Below are 18,192 nucleotides of genomic sequence, written 5' to 3' on the forward strand. Positions count from 1 at the left end.
TCTGAAGTTGATTCAAATTGAAGTTGATTCATATTTTAGTGCTTTTGAGCACATTGCAGCTTCATTGCAACGGCTTAAAGAGGTCTGGCCATTATTGTTGCAATGTAAGTTTGTAGGAAAGGCACAGGAGGTCTGTTATGCGCTGTCGCTGGCTGAAAGCTTGCAGTACGACACTGTCAAGGCAGCTGTACTACGCGCCTATGAACTGGTGCCCGAGGCTTATCGGCAGTGTTTCCGAAACCACAGAAAGTCATTGAGTCAAACATTTGTGGAGTTTGTGAGAGAGAAGGGAATTCGTCTAATAAGGTGACCGATTTTGCGTCTCTTTGCAAGCTCGTCCTCTTGGAGGAGTTTAAGAATTCTTTGCCTGAACGAATGGCGCTATATTTAAATGAACAGAAAGTACAGTCACTGTCTCAGGCAGCTGTGCTGGTGGATGAGTTCAGTTTGACGCACAAGACTGTTTGTGTCTGATCGTGACCCGAACCCAGAGTGGAAATGTTTTTATTGTCAGTCGGAACATTTGGATCAGTCAAAAAGCGTGGGTCTCGGAGCCTTCCAAAATTCCTGTTACTGTTAAACCCATTCCTGACCCTAGTTATAATCCTTTTTTGTTAAAAGGGCTCGTGTCAAAGTCTGGTAAATCGGAGGAGCAGAAACCCATGGTCATGCTGCATGATACTGGTGATGCGCAGTCATTTATTTGCTCTGACACACTGGATTTCTCAGATGACACCTTTGTTGGGTCTTATGTACTGGTACAGGGGTTTGAGATGGGTTGTCTTAAAGTTCCTCTGCACATGATTCACCTACAGTCTGACCTTGTTAACGGCTTTGCTAAAGTAGGGGTAAGATCGCCGGTAAAAGGGATTGCCTTAATTTTGAGAAATGATCTGGGGGGTGATAAGGTTAGGGTTAGGGTTAGGGTTAGAGGTGAGTGCTATACCCGTGGAGCAGCCTCAGGCTGATGGGCCTGCTCATGAGTTTCCCTCTCCGTGTTTTACTTGTGTAGTGACTCATGCTCAGTCCTGTAAATACAGATGTGCTGCCGAGTTTTCTGGTTCATCTCATCACCTTCATACAAGTACTTAGTCCACACAGAATATACATACAAATATAAACAACAACTTATTACAAAATATATGTAAATCAGATACATACACAGGCTATTTTAATAAGAAGCTGTCATTTTTTATGATCCTTCACACAAACATCATTTATGCTCATTCATTTATGCTCTTTTTCACTGAAATTAAATCAAATTTACAAACAAATATTTACAGTCAGAACACTCTCTGAGTGAACAGTGTTCATCATTAGGTCTAGTATTACACATGTCACAGTACACAATGATGCAGTGACTGTCTTCACACTGTGAGAGGGGAACTGTAGTATGTGGACTGCTGTGTGCAAGTATTGTTCATAAAGCAGATAACAGTGTGGAATAAATGAAGTGTACTCATAATCATCTAATTTTAATAAAGTAAAACACCAGGCCAGCGACTCCTCCTATGACGATTATCACAGCAATAACAATTCCAGCAATAGCTCCTCCAGAGAGACCCCCTCCTCCTCCACCGAGAGACCCCTCATCTACACACACACACACACACACACACACACACACGACAAATATCACATCATTGTTGCGGTTTATAGTCAGATATCACACATCATATAACTTATAACAGTATCATAACAGTATATTATATACAGAACTGTGTGTAAACTTACAGTGAAACCTTACCTTTAACTGTTAAATGATGGTGAACTGTTGTGTTGAGTGAGGTGACACTGTTCCAGGCTGTGCAGGTGTAATTCCCACTGTCTGTGTAGTTAAAATTCTCTATGGAATATGAGGCTGTAGTTTCTCCTGTTTCTCTTCCATTCAACATCCAGATGAAGGAGGCAGGAGGTGTGGATTCAGCAGAGCACGTCAGACTCACCTTTGACCCCACCTCCACCTCATTCGGTCCACTGATGGCTACGTTCTCTGGTCCATCTGAAACACAGAGGCATCATGGGATGGTGTTAATCTGTTATTCTACTCATTTCTATTGTGTCTGCTATTCTATTCATTCTATAGTCTCTGTGTTGGTGAATTATCATCAGTAAAGTGAATGTGTGTGACACTCACAGTTGACAGTCATTGTGTAGGTTGCAGTGCCAGAGGTGACAGGGTTACTGAGTCTACACTGGTATTCTCCACTGTCTGATCTCCTCACTGGACTGATGGACACTGATCTCAGATCAGCAGAGAAGATGATGTTATTGCTAGGAGACAGAGGTTGACCATCCTTCATCCATTCTGTGGTGATGACGGAGCCAGTTCCCTCACAGGTTAAATTAGCAGAACTTTGACCTTCCTTTAGGCATTCTGGGGTAACATTGAGGGAAACTCCAGATATTCCCTCTGAAATGAAAGAGGATAAAATCAGATGTTTAAATCAGGACTGTCTCAGTACCCCATCCTGAGAGGACTTCTGTCCTGTGTCAGTTCAGACAGGTTCCTCCTGATGATGCAGTGGAGAATTCAGACAGACCAGAAGTTCCACTGGGGACAGATTTACTGTTGACTGGTTTCCACTGCCTCTCTGCAGCAGGGAATGTGAACAAAACCAGGTAATAACAGGGATCAGGTGGGGGGCGGGGACAGGAATACCCAGGAACAAACAGAAGCACATGGCATGAAATAAACAGAATGGCCAACTTGACAGCCGAATTCCACAGTCCTGGCAGATGTACCGACAACCTTACTGTAGTTTTAAAAGCAAGACACTACGACATTTTGAGAAGTTAGCAAGGAGTATGCTATTCTAACCGAGCGCATGGATTGAAATGATCAAGATGATGAGGAAAATGATCAAAAATGGGTGTGAAAGGGCCCATGGTGACATGAGAGCAGACACCCCACCAGTCAATGTTCATGTATAAGAGTGGGGAAGATTGAATTGTTGAAGTGCTCTGTGCAATGGAGTGCATTGCATTAACCTGTGCACTAGAAATTGTAACCAGAGGTTGTACTGGAGCTTTTCCCAGTGTACTGTAATATGTGCAGTGCACTTGTAAGAGCAGTAGAAATAGAAACTTCGTTTCAGTTGAATGCCCTGTCTCATCTCTCTTCATTTGACTGGCTATCTCTGCATGTTCTTAGACAGAAGTAGATTTTTACAAGTATTCACATGATTGGCATGTACTAAAATTTTTCACCCTTTCGCTGGAACAATAATATAATATATTCTTCATATTATAAGGCAGGATCATAGACTGTTCCCTATCTTTTTCCAAGCAAAAATCCTAAATGTAATAATGGGAGGTTAGTAAAATTCACATCATAATTGTGTAAACGTAGCTTTTACAAAAGTCCAGGTTGGGCTGCCAATTTATGTAACTGTAAATTAAATTTCTACATCAAGTAACCTGCTATGATCAGAAACAATCCATAATGACTGGAACCCACTTGGTGCCACAGAAGTCAGGCAAGGATTGTGGTATTAATGTTAGAACTGTTGGCCCTTTCATCACATCTATTAACACAAAGATAATGTGCATTGGTGTCTAATTCACACATTTACTGCCTCTGTATGGTAAATATACAATCTTTAAGACCTTTTTTCATAAATACACCACATTTACGCACCATTAAGGTCATTTATTTGTAGATTAATGGAAATGTATAAAACTGCAAAAAGGATAAATATGTTAAGAATACTTCTACTGTTCATACAACAGGGAGATACAATAAACACATATGACAGCAATCAGCAGTCTTAGGTAGAGCAGTAATAATAAATAAATACATGACAAAAGTGTGACAAATTGTGCAAATTACAAATATATATGAGCATATATGGCAAACCTGATACCGTAAGTCATATATGTACTATTATTGTAAGAGCCACATTTTCTCCCCACTTTGGTTCTACTATTCAGTGTTCATCGCCAGTCTGACTGATTGTATTCCTGACTTGCATTTTTCAGTAAGCCTCCTGGATTTTGCACATGCATCCAGTCTCTCACGCCTCTCCAGACAATTATACACTTCATATAAGAATTTTTTGTACTTAATATGAAATTCAAATAGTGTTATTTTTCTTGATTCATGTAAAATGCTATTTATTAAAATATTTAAAACTTCATTTTAAATATAATCTTTTCTTTCCATCAAACTCACATCAATTTCTCCTGTTACTGAGAGTTCCCAGCCTTATCAGTCAATTTGTTAAAAACACCGCATTTACAGATATAAAAAAAGAAGATTGGCTTAAACTTGTGCATTGCTTGCTGACCTCGTTATACACCATGAAGCTCACACTGTAGGTTATCTGTCAGCGCCTATCTGGTCTGTGTTGTTCACTCGTTCCCCAGCCAGGCAATTCAGATGTGGTGCTGCTGACTTTGGCAATCTCCGTTTGTTAAATTTTGTGGAAATACATTGTAGGAGTGGGCTGGACAGCATACACTGCAATCCTAACCAGTTACATTTGTCCTAATAAATGCTTGGTCCCTATCAAACAAGAACTTTATTTTAAAAGACAACTTTACATCTCGTCGTTTGGACTTTTTATTTGTAACTGAGACCTAGCTTAACGTTGATGATCTCTGTCCTCCCCACTGCAGCTTCTTAAATTCCCCACTGGTCATGGAGGTGGCTTAACCGCCATTTTTAAAAACTGTTTCAAATGCAGATTTATGCCTGTCAATGCCTACTCTACTTTTGAGGTGCAACTTTTAAAGATTAATGTCACTACCCCTGTCCTATGTGCATTGGTGTACAGACCACCGAACACCAACCGTAATTTTATTCAAGAGTTTTCTGATCTTCCACTATTTACAGCCTCTCACACTGATAAACTGCTGATTGTAGGGGATTTTAGTTTTTATATTCGTTGCCCATCAAAACCTATGGTCAATGAGTTTTTATGCTTTTTAAATTCTTTCAATTCACTCAATCAGTGTCAGGTCCAACACAGCAGAGGGGTCACACACTAGACCTCATTTTATCATCTGGTTTCTCCATTTCCAACCATGACGTAGTTGATACTGGTGTCTCTACTACTCATTTCTCCAACACATACACGCTTACTCAACTACCTCATATCTTATATGCCCTTTCCTCCCGTACTGACACTGAGGAGCTAGTTACTCTCTTCAACTTATCCTGCTCTGACATTCTGGACTGTGTTGCTCCTTTAAAACTAAAAAGACCCAAGGCCAACACAGTCTGCACCCCACGGCTGAATGACTCCATCCGTACTCTTAGACGAGCTTGTAGGAGAGCAGAGCGCAAATGGAAAAAAGACAAACTCCAGGTCTCACACAAAATATTAAGAGATTGTTTAGAGCTTTACCAAAGCTCTGTTAAGTCAGCTAAGGGACAATATTATGCTTAGTGCAGCCTTTGACACCATAGACCATACAATACCGTCAGGTAGACTGAAGAACTGGGTTGGACTTTCTGGCTCAGCCCAAAACTGGTTTAAGTCCTATCTGCAGAACAGGGATTATTTTGTCTCCATCGGCAACTATGCATCAGAGTGATTCAATCCTTGGGCCTCTTTTATTTAACCCGTACATGCTACTATTAAGCAAAATTATCCATAATAACGAAATTGCTTGTTAATGGTTGTTGCCTGGTACCGGTTTCAGCCATGCCGTGAAATCTTAGTTGAATAGTCCATTTTCAATGAAGCTGCACTTCCCCACGTCGTGTCGTCGCTAGCTATCGTGGACAGTGCATCTGCTCTGAGCATCCAGGCCACAAACAAAATATGAGTGTTATTCGTTCCGCTATCCTGATCTGCGTGGCATTAATGTGAGAGGCATTCGGTAAATCATTAAAAAAAAAAAAGTTATCAATTATTTTGAGATTTTAAATTGTAATGTCAGAAAAAAACAATGGTACTTCCCATGTCTTAGCATTTTAAGACCTTTGAAAGATTGATTTAAGACATTTTAATACTAATTAAGGCCTTATTTTTAAATTAATTAATTCAATGCCTTTTAACACTAGAAGCGCCAAGCGCCGGTCATTTTTTAAGATGCTGTAGGGTGTTATTATACTGAATGAATTGGCATTCGCAAAATTCCTGCCAACTATCTAAGTCATAGAATAACTAGTTACGCCCCTGTACGTGTCGCGATGCTGTATTTTTTCTACAGCATCCCGACACACAGGATACTAAATTGATATTACATAATGTGCAAAAATGACGGCAATAATTTAATAACTATGAAGCGCATTTTTGTTTCATGTAGGCCTACATATGACTGATAGTTTGTGTGTAGACTATGGTAAGCTTTATTCTCATGTCACGACATTACATTATTTTAGAGCTGCGACAATAATTTACAATATTAAAATGCAAATGTTTTGTAAAGCGTACAGAGGCGTAACTAATTATTATATGACTTAGATAGTGAGCAGGAATTTTGCGAATGCTAATTCATTCAGTATAATAACACCCTACGCAAGAGACGAAACAGTATGGGTTGAACAAACTGTTGGCAACACTCGGGGTAGAGCGCGAGAGTGCAATATCATGAGAGAAACCCCAGGGCCCACATGTTATACCAAGGACAATATTACAAGTCCATTGAGCAGTTTACTGTGTTTGACTGACACAGAAATGTGGTGAAAGATTCAGAAATACTCTGAAGCAGAAACTGATCGAAATGATGCTGATAAGTTCAAACTGTGGGTCTCCTGTATTTGAGAGGTATCACGAGCGGTAAAAGCACGAACCTGGATGACTACTGGTCTGCTAACTTGGGAAGTCCCATTTTCAGAGACGGATGTCTCGACAGAGATTCCAAGATATCATGCGCTATCTGCGCTTTGATGACAAGAATACAAGGGCTGCCCACCTTGTGACAGATAAATTTTCTATATTAGATTTTCGATAAAGTATTGCTTCTTACACACCTAGTGAGAACATAACTGTAGATGAACAACTGTTCTCTATCAAATCGTTAATGTGTCGTTTTACACAGTACATGGCCATTAAACCGGGCTAGTTTGCTATTAAATTCTGGGTGGCCGCTGACATTGAAACAAAACACATGTTGAATGCAATTCTCTATCTAGGGAAAGATGACAGTAGGCCGACAGTAGGCCGAAAATTTCTTCACCTCGTTGGCACTGGCAAACAATCTTTTGGTCTACGTTGAAGGCAACTTCTGAGTTGGTCAGTTGACCAAGTGATTCATGACGTGGTCATTAGGAGGGGGTTGGGATCACACCTAGGCTATTGTTCTAACAATAGACTATGGCACTCTATTGGGAGGGGGTTGGGAGGTGTTACTCGTAGGTTACTTGGCAGGCTAGGTGTTAGGCTACTCATAGCCCACTGAACGCCTTGAAAAGTCGTAGTGTTTGCTTCTATCATGGCACAGATGTGGTAGATCATTAATTTCTTAAAACGCAAGCTTGATATGCTCGGCTGGGCTTATTATGTGGTATAAACGATACTTTCATGGAGACAGATGTTTTGATTTACACGCATTGTAATTCTCAACCAATTCCTGCCTGTCTTGTCATCCCAATACGTTGTTCTAGCGAGTAAGCATAAAATCCAGTTTAGAAGCCCTGGTGGCTTGCATCTGTTTGCGTTGATTAAATAATCTGTTTTCTTATTGTTGCACTCACCTTGTGGGCGTAACACCCTTCATGCAATAAATTATGATGATGTTCCCTGTACAGCAAGAAAATTCAATAACTTGTCTTAATGAGTGCCCTTCTGATGGAGAAAACGTGATGCAACACCCTATAAGGTGCCCTTACAGTGGTCTAAACTCGACATTCCCTATGTGTGCTCTTCCAATGGAAAAGGGTGCCGTTATAAAGTGCCCTCTATGCCGCCCCTACATGACAGTGTCCCGAAGTGTCCAGCAGAGAAAATGGGATGCAGTGCTGTATAGGGCACCTCTGCACTTCTTAGGAAACGGCTTCAACCAGTTTCTTTAGCTTACCAAACTTTACCTCCTTTGAGGTTCTCTCCATGAAACAATCCTGCACGACCTCATCTTTCCTTACAGCGTTCTATGGCCCCCCAAGGGCCCTATAGTCAATTTCTAGATGAATTCTCTGGATTCATCTCTAATATTATAACTACATTGGATAAAATCCTTATAATGGGGGATTTTAAAATGCACATCAATAACAATTCTGATTCTCTTAATACATCTTTCAAAACTATTATAGACACTTCTGGCTTTAACCAATATGTCCACAAACCCACTCCTCCCAATGGTAACACCTTAGATCTCATTCTAGCTCATGACCTAAATGTCTCTCACGTAGTTGAATCTTCCTGCTTAATGTCTGATTGTAAAACTGTGTCGTGTCATGAATATTGTAGCCAGCAAAGTCAACACACTCAATACCTGTAAGCTGAAGTTAGATAATGTAATTTAAGTTTTTCATTCTTTCCAATGTACCCTGTCAGTCTTTGCTCCTCTCTGTTATTTGTAATGCACTCTCCTGCTCAGAGTAGCCCTCTCACTGACAAATTAGTTGCATCATCATCATATCAGGCTCCTGTAGCATAATGTTGAGTGCTATACAAAATGAGATTAAAATCTTGTTAAAATCTTTGGAGCCGACTAAATCAGACTCATGGAGGTCATACTGCCCATATTGTGACAATTAGTCTCATCAGGCTATTGTAATGCATTATTGATGATGTTGTATCGTTATCAAGTATATGACAATAATGCGCGATTCTTTCAGTGTTTGCTTTACCTTAGGTTCTCCGTCTGTTTAGAACTGTGTTCGCTGTCTGGTAGCGTTGTTAGCTCACTTTACTAGGGAGTTTGTATTGAATTCCTGTCGCATCAGCTGCCGAGTTGCTGATTTGCATTTGTTTGTTACTCTCGGTCTCAGTCAATTTATGCTTTGCTCTGAGGGGGCGGGGCTGTAGCCAGCCCTTAAGCCGCGAACGCGGTAGTCACAAGACTCTTTAGGAATAGTGCTTCCGCCAAGCGGCAGCTGTAGCGGCAGCTGTAGCGGTCTCGTCTCCCTTGTCTCGTCTGACGAAGACTCGGTCGGACTAAGACAAGGGAGTCTACCTGCGGGAGTCCACCGAGGAAGGACATCGAGGAAGCCGAGACAACTGCTGCCTGTCTGCCGTACACTAAGCGATTTATTTTCATCTTGATTTATTTTATTCTCACTTGCTTATCTGTGTAATTGTGTCTCTTCCATACCTCCTAAAAAACCTTGTCCCCCTCACACTAATCATGTGTCATCTCCCTATTCCTGTTCAAGTTTCCTCTTACAATCTCCGCAGGTGGCGTCCAAAGCATCCTCGCGGACGCAACCTGTCTAACCTCATCCATCCACCACGCTCTGCTAACACTGCTACTGGCATTTCAGGTGGTCTCTGGAACTGCCAATCGGCGGTACAGAAGGCCGACTTCATCTCCGCCCAAGCCTCCTTGATGTCCCTGCACTTTCTGGCCCTCACCGAGACGTGGATCACACCGGAGAACACGGCCACTCCCGCTGCCCTCTCCACGGCCTTTTCCTTCTCCCACACTCCCAGACCCTCGGGAAGGGGTGGGGGAACTGGCTTCCTGATCTCCCCCTCGTGGAGATTCCAAGCAACATCTCTCCCTTCTATCTCCCCAACATCGTTTGAATTTCATGCTGTTTCTGTTTATTCCCCTTATAAACTACATATGACTGTTCTCTACCGCCCCCCAGGCCCTCTGCAGTCATTCCTAGATGAACTTGACATCCTCCTCAGCGCCTTCCCTGAAGATGGCACTCCCATCCTGCTGCTAGGAGACTTCAACCTTCCGAATTCTACTCAGTCTGACAGCCTACTCTCCCTCCTTCAGTCCTTCGATTTTACCCTCGTGGAGTCCACTGCAACACACAAGGGCGGTAATCAACTGGACCTGGTCTTCACAAGAGGCTGCCTAGTTCCTGATCTCACGGTCACACCGCTTCAAACCTCAGATCACTTCTTCATGTCCTTCTCTCTCTCGATCTCTCCCTCCCTGAAATCCTCAGCGCCCAAGCTACCAGTCGCAGCTAGACGTAACCTTCGCACTCTCTCCTCTAGTGCCTTCTCTTCTATGGTCTGCTCCTCTCTCCCACCTGTAGGAGCCTTCTCACTTCTCCCCGTGGAAGAGAAGTCCTCTACGGTCCTCTCTGCGCTGGCCTCCACCCTGGACACCCTCTGCCCCCCAGTCACTAAACCGGCTCGCCTCTCCGCCCCCAGTCCCTGGTTGACTGATAGTATCCGTGCCGACAGAACCAAACTTCGCGCGGCTGAACGGAGATGGCGGAAATCGAGATCCTCCACCGACCTGTCCCACTACCACTCTCTTCTTTCTTCTTTCTCCTCTACCCTGTCCGCTGCCAAATCTGCCTTTTTCCACTCTAGGATCAACTCTGCCTCCTCCAACACCCGCAAACTCTTCTCCACCTTCTCCTCCCTCCTTTCTCCTCCTCCTCCTCCTCCCTCATCCCTATCTGCTGATGACTTTGTCTCCTTCTTCGAGAAGAAGATCAATGACATCTGCGACTCCTTCCCCCCTCCCCCTCCCACCTCGGATCCTGCACCCTCCCCCCCTGCTATCTTCTCCTCCTTCTCCCCTCTATCTGACGCTGAAGCTCTCTTACTTATCAAATCCCATCGTCCTACTACCTGTCCTCTTGATCCCATCCCCTCCCCTCTCTTTCAGGCCATCTCGGACGACATTCTGCCCTTCATCTCGTCCTTGATCAACAGCTCCCTATCTACTGGTACGGTTCCTTCTGCCCTGAAGAGAGCACGGGTCAAGCCACTGCTCAAGAAGCCCAGCCAAGACCCTGCGGATGTCAGTAGCTACCGCCCAGTCTCTCTCCTACCGTTTCTCTCCAAAACCTTGGAACGTGCTGTATATAACCAACTCTCACCATATCTTCTGCAGCACAATCTCCTGGATCAAAATCAATCCGGATTCAAAGCCGGCCACTCCACCGAGACGGCCCTCCTTGCTGTCACGGAGGAGCTCCACTTGGCCAGAGCGAAGTCTCTCAGCTCTGTCCTCATACTCCTAGACCTCTCCGCAGCATTCGACACGGTCAACCACCAGATCCTCCTCTCATCCCTTGCTGGGCTGGGCTTCGCGGGTTCTGCACTCGCATGGTTCAAGTCCTATCTGTCTGACCGCTCCTACCAGGTCTCTTGGAGGGAATCGGTCTCCTCCACCCGCACTCTACACACAGGTGTCCCACAAGGGTCAGTACTTGGTCCACTCCTCTTCTCCCTCTACACCAGATCACTTGGCCAGGTTATCTCCACCCATGGCCTCTCTTACCACTGCTACGCTGATGACACACAGCTGTTCTTCTCCTTCCCCCCCTCTGACTCCCAGGTTCAACCTCGCATCGCAGCCTGCCTAGCTGACATTGCCTCCTGGATGTCTGCTAACCATCTCAAACTTAACCCGGAGAAAACAGAGCTCCTGTTTTTTCCTGCTAAGAACTCCCCAGCGATCGACAATACAATCACCATCGAGGGATCTGCGGTGTTTCCCACCTCAGCAGCCAAAAACCTTGGCGTCACCCTCGACAACCAGCTGACATACTCCGGGCACATCGCAGCAGTCACACGATCCTGCAGATTCGCCCTATACAACATCAGGAGAATCCGCCCTTTCCTCACGCAACAGGCAACCCAGCTCCTAGTCCAAGCGCTTGTCATCTCCCGCCTGGACTACTGCAACGTTCTACTGGCTGGCTTGCCGGCCTGCGCCATCAGGCCGCTCCAGCTCGTGCAGAACGCCGCTGCACGCCTGGTATTCAACCTCCCTAAGCACTCTCATGTCACTCCGCTGCTTACTGCACTCCACTGGCTTCCGGTAGCAGCCCGCATCCAGTTCAAGACACTGGTGCTGGCCTACCAGGCCACAAGAGGCTCTGCCCCATCATACCTTCAGTCTCTTATAACGCCTTACACCCCAACTAGGACCCTCCGCTCCACGTCCTCCGGACAACTGACGGTCCCCTCACTCCGGGAACCCAGCAGCCGCTCCTCCCGACCACGCCTCTTCTCTGCCATTGCCCCGAGGTGGTGGAACGACCTCCCCCATGCAGTCAAGACTGCGGAGTCTCTTACCATCTTCCGCAGGAAACTGAAAACCCACCTCTTTAGAACACACCTGTCCCCCAATGCCTAACCTCCCTTCCCCCATTGCCTAACCTCCCTTCCCCCAAAAAAAAAACAAAACAAAACAAAAAAAAAAAACCTTTGTCTTGTATTTCTGTTTGTAAAAGTATTCCAGGGGCGCAATGCGAAAGGGCAATTTGACGCTCAGTCTTATTATGATCTCTGTTGAAGGTATTAGAAATCCGACTGATGCACCAATTGTAAGTCGCTTTGGTAAAAAGCGTCTGCCAAATAACTAAATTGTAAATTGTAAATTGTAAACTTGACACTTGAACTTCTATTACCCATTGTATCTTTGGGTTTTAACACAGCATGTTAAGTAAACTGTAAAGAGGCCTTTATTGTCTCTTCTTACAATTCACACTGACTTTCCAAACACAATGACAGGTCACAATGACATTCCAGACTGATGGGCCATTACCATTAAAATACTCAAAGAAATTGAAGCTGCTCAACTCATTGCCCATATGTCCTCCAACATCCGAAGTGTATGAGTCAGGCTTCAGGTGTTTTCATTCTACTGAAACCGCACTAATTAGAGTGACTAATGATGTATTAATAGCCATGGATGCTGGTGATACCTCGATGCTTATTCTTCTCGATCTGAGTGGAGCATTTGACACAGTCGATCACACCATACTGTTAACACTAGAAGCGGCGAGTGGCGGTCATTTGACCGCTGTGACGTCTTACTAGAAGCGCGGTGCTGGTTTGACCTACTTATACTTAGAAGCGCCGAGCGCCGGTCATCTGACCGCAGTGACCCCAAAAAAAAAAAAAAAAAATTGCACTCGGTCAAATTTCAGGACCCTCCTTTCATGACTTTTCCTAGATTTGTGCGTTTTATCACCCAGCATCCTTAAATTTTCAAAATCACTCCGGTACAAGCAAATTTAAAGCTATTTTGCTTCTAATTCTGTGAAACTGCTGTCACGTACAGGGGCGTAACTAATTATTATATGACTTAGATAGTGAGCAGGAATTTTGCGAATACTAATTCATTCAATATAATAACACCCTATGCAAGAGACGGCACAGTATGGGTTGAACGAGGTCAAACCGGCACGGCACTTCTAGTGTTAAAGCGCCTGGAAAATCAAATTGGCATCCGTGGCCTGGCGCTCTCTTTGTTTAAGTCTTATCTCGCAAGGAGAAAGCATGTCTCTCAGGGTTCAGTCCTTGGCCCTCTCCTATTCTCTATTTACATGCTCCCTCTTGGAGACATTATTCGTAGCTATCACATTAACTTCCACTGTTATGCTGATGATACTCAGATCTACTTACCAATCAAGCACAATGACCGCTCTGAATTTGCTAACCTTGAGGCGTGTCTCTGTGCTATTAAAAGTTGGATGTCTACAAACTTCCTGATGCTTAATGCAGGTAAGAAAGAAATGCTGGTCATTGGTCCGCCTGCGCATAAGCATCTTTTTACTAATCTAACGTTAAATTTTGACAACTGCATTCTCTCACAAAATCCCACAGCTAAAAACCTTGGTGTGATTTTTGACTCTAGTCTCTCGCTTGTCACTCATATCAAGAGCACTACCAAAATGGCCTTTTATCATCTCCGCAATATCGCCAAAATTAGACCCATACTATGTATCGCTGATGCAGAAACCATTGCTCATGCATTCGTCACGTCTCGCCTCGACTACTGCAATGTTCTGTACTCTGGTCTGCCCGCCTCTACTACCAGAAGTCTTCTGCTTGTCCAGAATGCTGCTGCCAGAATCTTGACCAGAACAAAGCAGTTTGATCACATTATCCCTGTCCTGGCTTCCTTTCATTGGCTCCCAATTCACGCCAGAGCAGATTTTAAGGTCCTCCTATTAACATTTAAAATTCAACATGGGCCTACCTATCTGACTTAATTACACCCTATGACCCCCCCCCCCCCCCCTGCACCCTGCACCCTGCACACTCAGGGTGCTAGATTATTAGTTGTTCCAAGAGATAAAAAGAAGTCTGCTGGCCACCGTACCTTTGCCTACTACTCTCCCTTTCTCAGGAATCAGAGAGGCAAAATCTCTTGACACCTTTGAAACCAAACTTATGACTCATTTGTTCTCTCTAACATATGGATGATATAATTTTGAACTGACCATCGAGGGAGGTTCAGTCTCTGCCGTAGTCTCTCCTGGCATAGTTTAGTTTAGTCTCTGTCGGCTTAGATGCCTCTCATATCTTCTCTCTCCTTCTCCCTCCCCTCTGCTTTTGTCTTGACCATGTCAGTTTCTGTTACTAACCTTCTCTCTTCTCTGTGAGTGGTTGGTGTCTGTGCTTGCTGCCTGGTTGTGGCTCCTTCCCTAGGTTGGCTGACTGACTTTGTCTCTATGCCCTGCTGTCCCAGGCCCTGCTCCTTCCCACGTGTGGCCCTGCTCCTCCTGCGCCCTCCACAGCTGCTAGTGTTGCTACATTCAAGCATCTATAAAATGATTTTCTTTATTTCTTTTGTTATGTGCTGATACCCCACTAATGCTCTCCTTTTCCTCCCTCATCTTCTGCATGTCTGTGTCTCATTTGTTTGAGCATGAGGGTCTTGTTTGAATGTGGCTGCTTTCCTCTTAGGTGTGACCCACTGTGGCTGTTTGGCCTACCCCGGTCGAGCCCCCCCCTGCTGTTTTGTTATTCTTTATCTCTGTCTACTAGTGTGTTTTCATTTTCATTATTACTGTGTTGTTTGCAATTTTCCCTATTGGTCAGGACCTATTGCACACCTGTCTGGCCAGGGAGTGGTCTCCTCTCTCTGTGGTCCTTCTCAAGATTTCTGCCATTTCTCCCAATATCATCTGGGTTTTTTGAGGAGTTTTTTTCTTGCCCGCTATGAGGATCAAGTCAGGGGGTGCCACCCTGCTCTAGTTGTTGTAATCCTGTGGGCATGTAAAGCCCTCTGAGACTGTAAACGGTGATACTGGGCTGTAAATAAACTTGAACTTGAACTTAAAGACACAACTTTTCTCTCTTGCTTTTAGATCAGTCTGAGGTTGCCCTAAGGTTTTTGTCAAGTCCATTTTAATCTGTTCTTAACGTCCTCCAGCTGTGTTATAATCTGTTCTTGGTTTTACTCAGTTTTTCTTAATTTTTCATTTTACTACTTTGATTTTGATTTTGATCATTTTATTTGTTTCATGTATTGCCTTTTATGCATTGTTCCCTTTGGTCATCTGTTTTATCTCAGTTTTACCTTGGTTATTTTTGTTTTCCATTTGGTATTTCTTTTCTGTTCTTCTGCTCTTATTTACTGCGTTGTCTCTTAGTCCTGCTTTTACTTGTACTGATAATCCTTTTGCCTCGACTGGAAAACACTTTGGGACAACTTCTGTTGTTTTTAAATGTGTTATATAAATAAAAGTCACTTGACATGACTTGAAGTGAATTCATTCTGATTGGCTGTTAGTCTTAAATGAAACCCAATGATTTTCGTTCCATGTGGTACAGACTACTCAATCCTAGACTCAACAAGATGTTGTGCTGAAAATCAGTAAACTCACCAACCACATCCAGTGTTGTCTGGTCTTGTCGTGCGATTCCTTCAGCAGTTACTATAGCCAGCTGGTAAGTTCCAGAATCGTCCTGAGTTAAATCTCTGAGTTCCAGAGTTCCAGTGTAAATGTTCAGAGTGATTCTGTCTCTGTAGGCAGGATCTGAAGTGTTACCAGAGGAGTCATATCTGATGATGTTATTAACACCATTAAAAGACCAGGTCACTGTCAGGAGTGGAGTTGATGATGGAGTGATGGTGGTGATGAACAGAACTTTGTCTCCCACTGCTCCATCCACAGGTCCAGGAGGAAACAGCCCATCCTGACCCTGACACAGTCCTGAGGAGAACACACACTGTTAAGAAACTATTTAACAGAAATAAAAATAAACACATTGAATTTACAAACACTAAATTAACGCCACAAATAACAAATTCAATCAAATTAAAAAAAAAAATACACATGTACAAATATTGTAGGCCTATATGTAAAACAGTGAAGAGATTCAGAGTGCCCCAAAATAGAAATGATGTATTTCCTCATCTCTACATGTTTGGTTCTCTTCCCTGAATCTGTATTGCACATACCCAACGACACAACTAAAAACACAGTGATTGAAAATGAAGTAATCATATTCAGGTATGACTGAGCTCCTCTCCATTCACTGGCAGTACAGAAAATGCTGTGCGTCAAACCAGGCTCTGTTCTATTAATGTCACTGAGGATACAGGAAATGCTGTTTGTCAAATCATGTTCTCTGCTACAAACATAGTCCGCACCCTGAGGGGAGGGACAACCAAACCGTTTCTGAGACTAAAATAATCCACACATCTCCAACAGGTGTCACTAAACATCGCTAAATAACAGTGCCATTGACTCCAAACACAGAGAGAATTCGAAAGGCATAACCAATCATATGAAGTTCATGAGGAGAGTAGGGGACACATTATGTAGATAAATATTGTGAAACAATCTAATCTTAATCTGATGATTTTAAAAATTCTCAAATCCACAATATTGTATAATATGACACAGGCTGCCTGTTCAGGTATAGTTTAGCAAAAAGACTACTAACTGCACATAGGTTAAAATCATAATCATGGATCTTTATAAAACCCACTCCAAAATGGTGGAATGAGTTTGCTCTTTCCATCAGACGCTGTGACGCACTAGACACATACAAAAACACCCTTTTCAGATCCCTCTGGAATCTTAACCACTAACTGCACTTGTATTAGAAAAGTGAACCAATGTATGCACTAAATCTATATATAGCCCATGGAGTGGTTCTTGGCACTCTCTTCTGAGTAATGAGATGTGTTGATTTAGGCCTGGTTGCTATGCTCTTTGTAATATAAATGTGAATATAACTATCAATAATTTAATAGTGTTATGATATAGCCACTAAAAGACAATTCATTTGAGACAGGATATGAAGTATGAACATAAATATTAAGTAATGCTTAAAGTGATGGGTTCAGGGCAAACTAAATTTGAACTGCTGTCCTCAGTTTTGGGAGTCAGGTGCTCTTACAATTGAACTAAACATTCAGTGTGATAACCAAATTACCGGGGCAGCTTTTAAGGAAGTTCCACTCACAGCATTGTCCTCAACTGACAAATCCCCATTGCCTGTGCAGAATACACTCAAAGTTTACTCCATAAGAGAGTATTATGATTGTGAGTACAGAGCGGAGAATTAAATTTGGCGACATTTGAATGGCATGGCGAGACAAATCCACTGCATTATTCCATGGTGATTTGACAGGATATTTATGGACAATATGATCTATGTGTCCAGAAACAGTCTTCATCAACATTGACACCAGTACTGACCTGAAAAGATAGGAAAATTACTATGTCATATTTCCATAATATCTATGCTTCAGTTTCAGTATTTTTGGTCTCTGCTTTCTACCTTAGACTATGAGGAACATGGAATAACACTTTGACTTCCAGTGCACCGCTTTAACATTTTTTCTAATTATATTTTCCATTATATTAACTTCAGTAGCATGGTGTGTGAATGACCAACAGCTGAAACCAAATGGATGGAAACCAATAACAGATCTCCATTATTATTTGAATCACGATTTGAATACCTTAATTTTGGTTTGACTTCTGAAGGTCATGCAGCCACAATGTTATTAAATTAAAAAGTGTGTAAAATGATTAAAAACTGGAGCAAAAATTGGGAAAGTGTGCCAGATTCATAATGGTGAAAAGTAAAAAAGGGAAAAAAATGCCTTTTTATGTTTTTAATTGTGACACTGGTGCGCTCCCTAGATTAAGTGACACTTTAAACCAGAATAAATTAGCAGAACTTAAAACAATTAAGGCAACTGATTGCCTTAAAAAAATTTAAGTTAATTAACTCAGAACTGAGAAGTGTTCAGAGCTAAATTTTTAAAGTTATAATTGCTTGTACTATTTAAGGTAAGTTAAAACAAATTACTGATTATATCAGCTCAATTATTTTAGTAATATGTAATAATAAAGTAATATTTAAATGCAAAATTAAATTGAGTTACTAGAACAGCATC

The 18,192-nt window shown here is 42.8% G+C and overlaps 1 protein-coding gene across 1 annotated transcript; it reads right to left on the bottom strand.

Moving 5' to 3' along the window:
* Window positions 1-1,169: 1,169 nt before the first annotated feature.
* On the bottom strand, window positions 1,170-16,304 carry LOC115821295 (carcinoembryonic antigen-related cell adhesion molecule 6). The gene is made up of 5 exons (XM_030785083.1): window positions 16,237-16,304; window positions 15,659-15,988; window positions 2,138-2,413; window positions 1,748-2,002; window positions 1,170-1,593 (listed from the first exon to the last, which is right to left on the bottom strand). Exons 1-5 carry the CDS (start codon window positions 16,280-16,282, stop codon window positions 1,466-1,468), a joined length of 1,035 nt encoding a protein of 344 aa, XP_030640943.1. The 5' UTR covers window positions 16,283-16,304; the 3' UTR covers window positions 1,170-1,465.
* Window positions 16,305-18,192: the final 1,888 nt, after the last annotated feature.

The sequence above is a fragment of the Chanos chanos genome, chromosome 9 (genome assembly GCF_902362185.1).
Source record: "Chanos chanos chromosome 9, fChaCha1.1, whole genome shotgun sequence".
Taxonomy (NCBI): domain Eukaryota; kingdom Metazoa; phylum Chordata; class Actinopteri; order Gonorynchiformes; family Chanidae; genus Chanos; species Chanos chanos.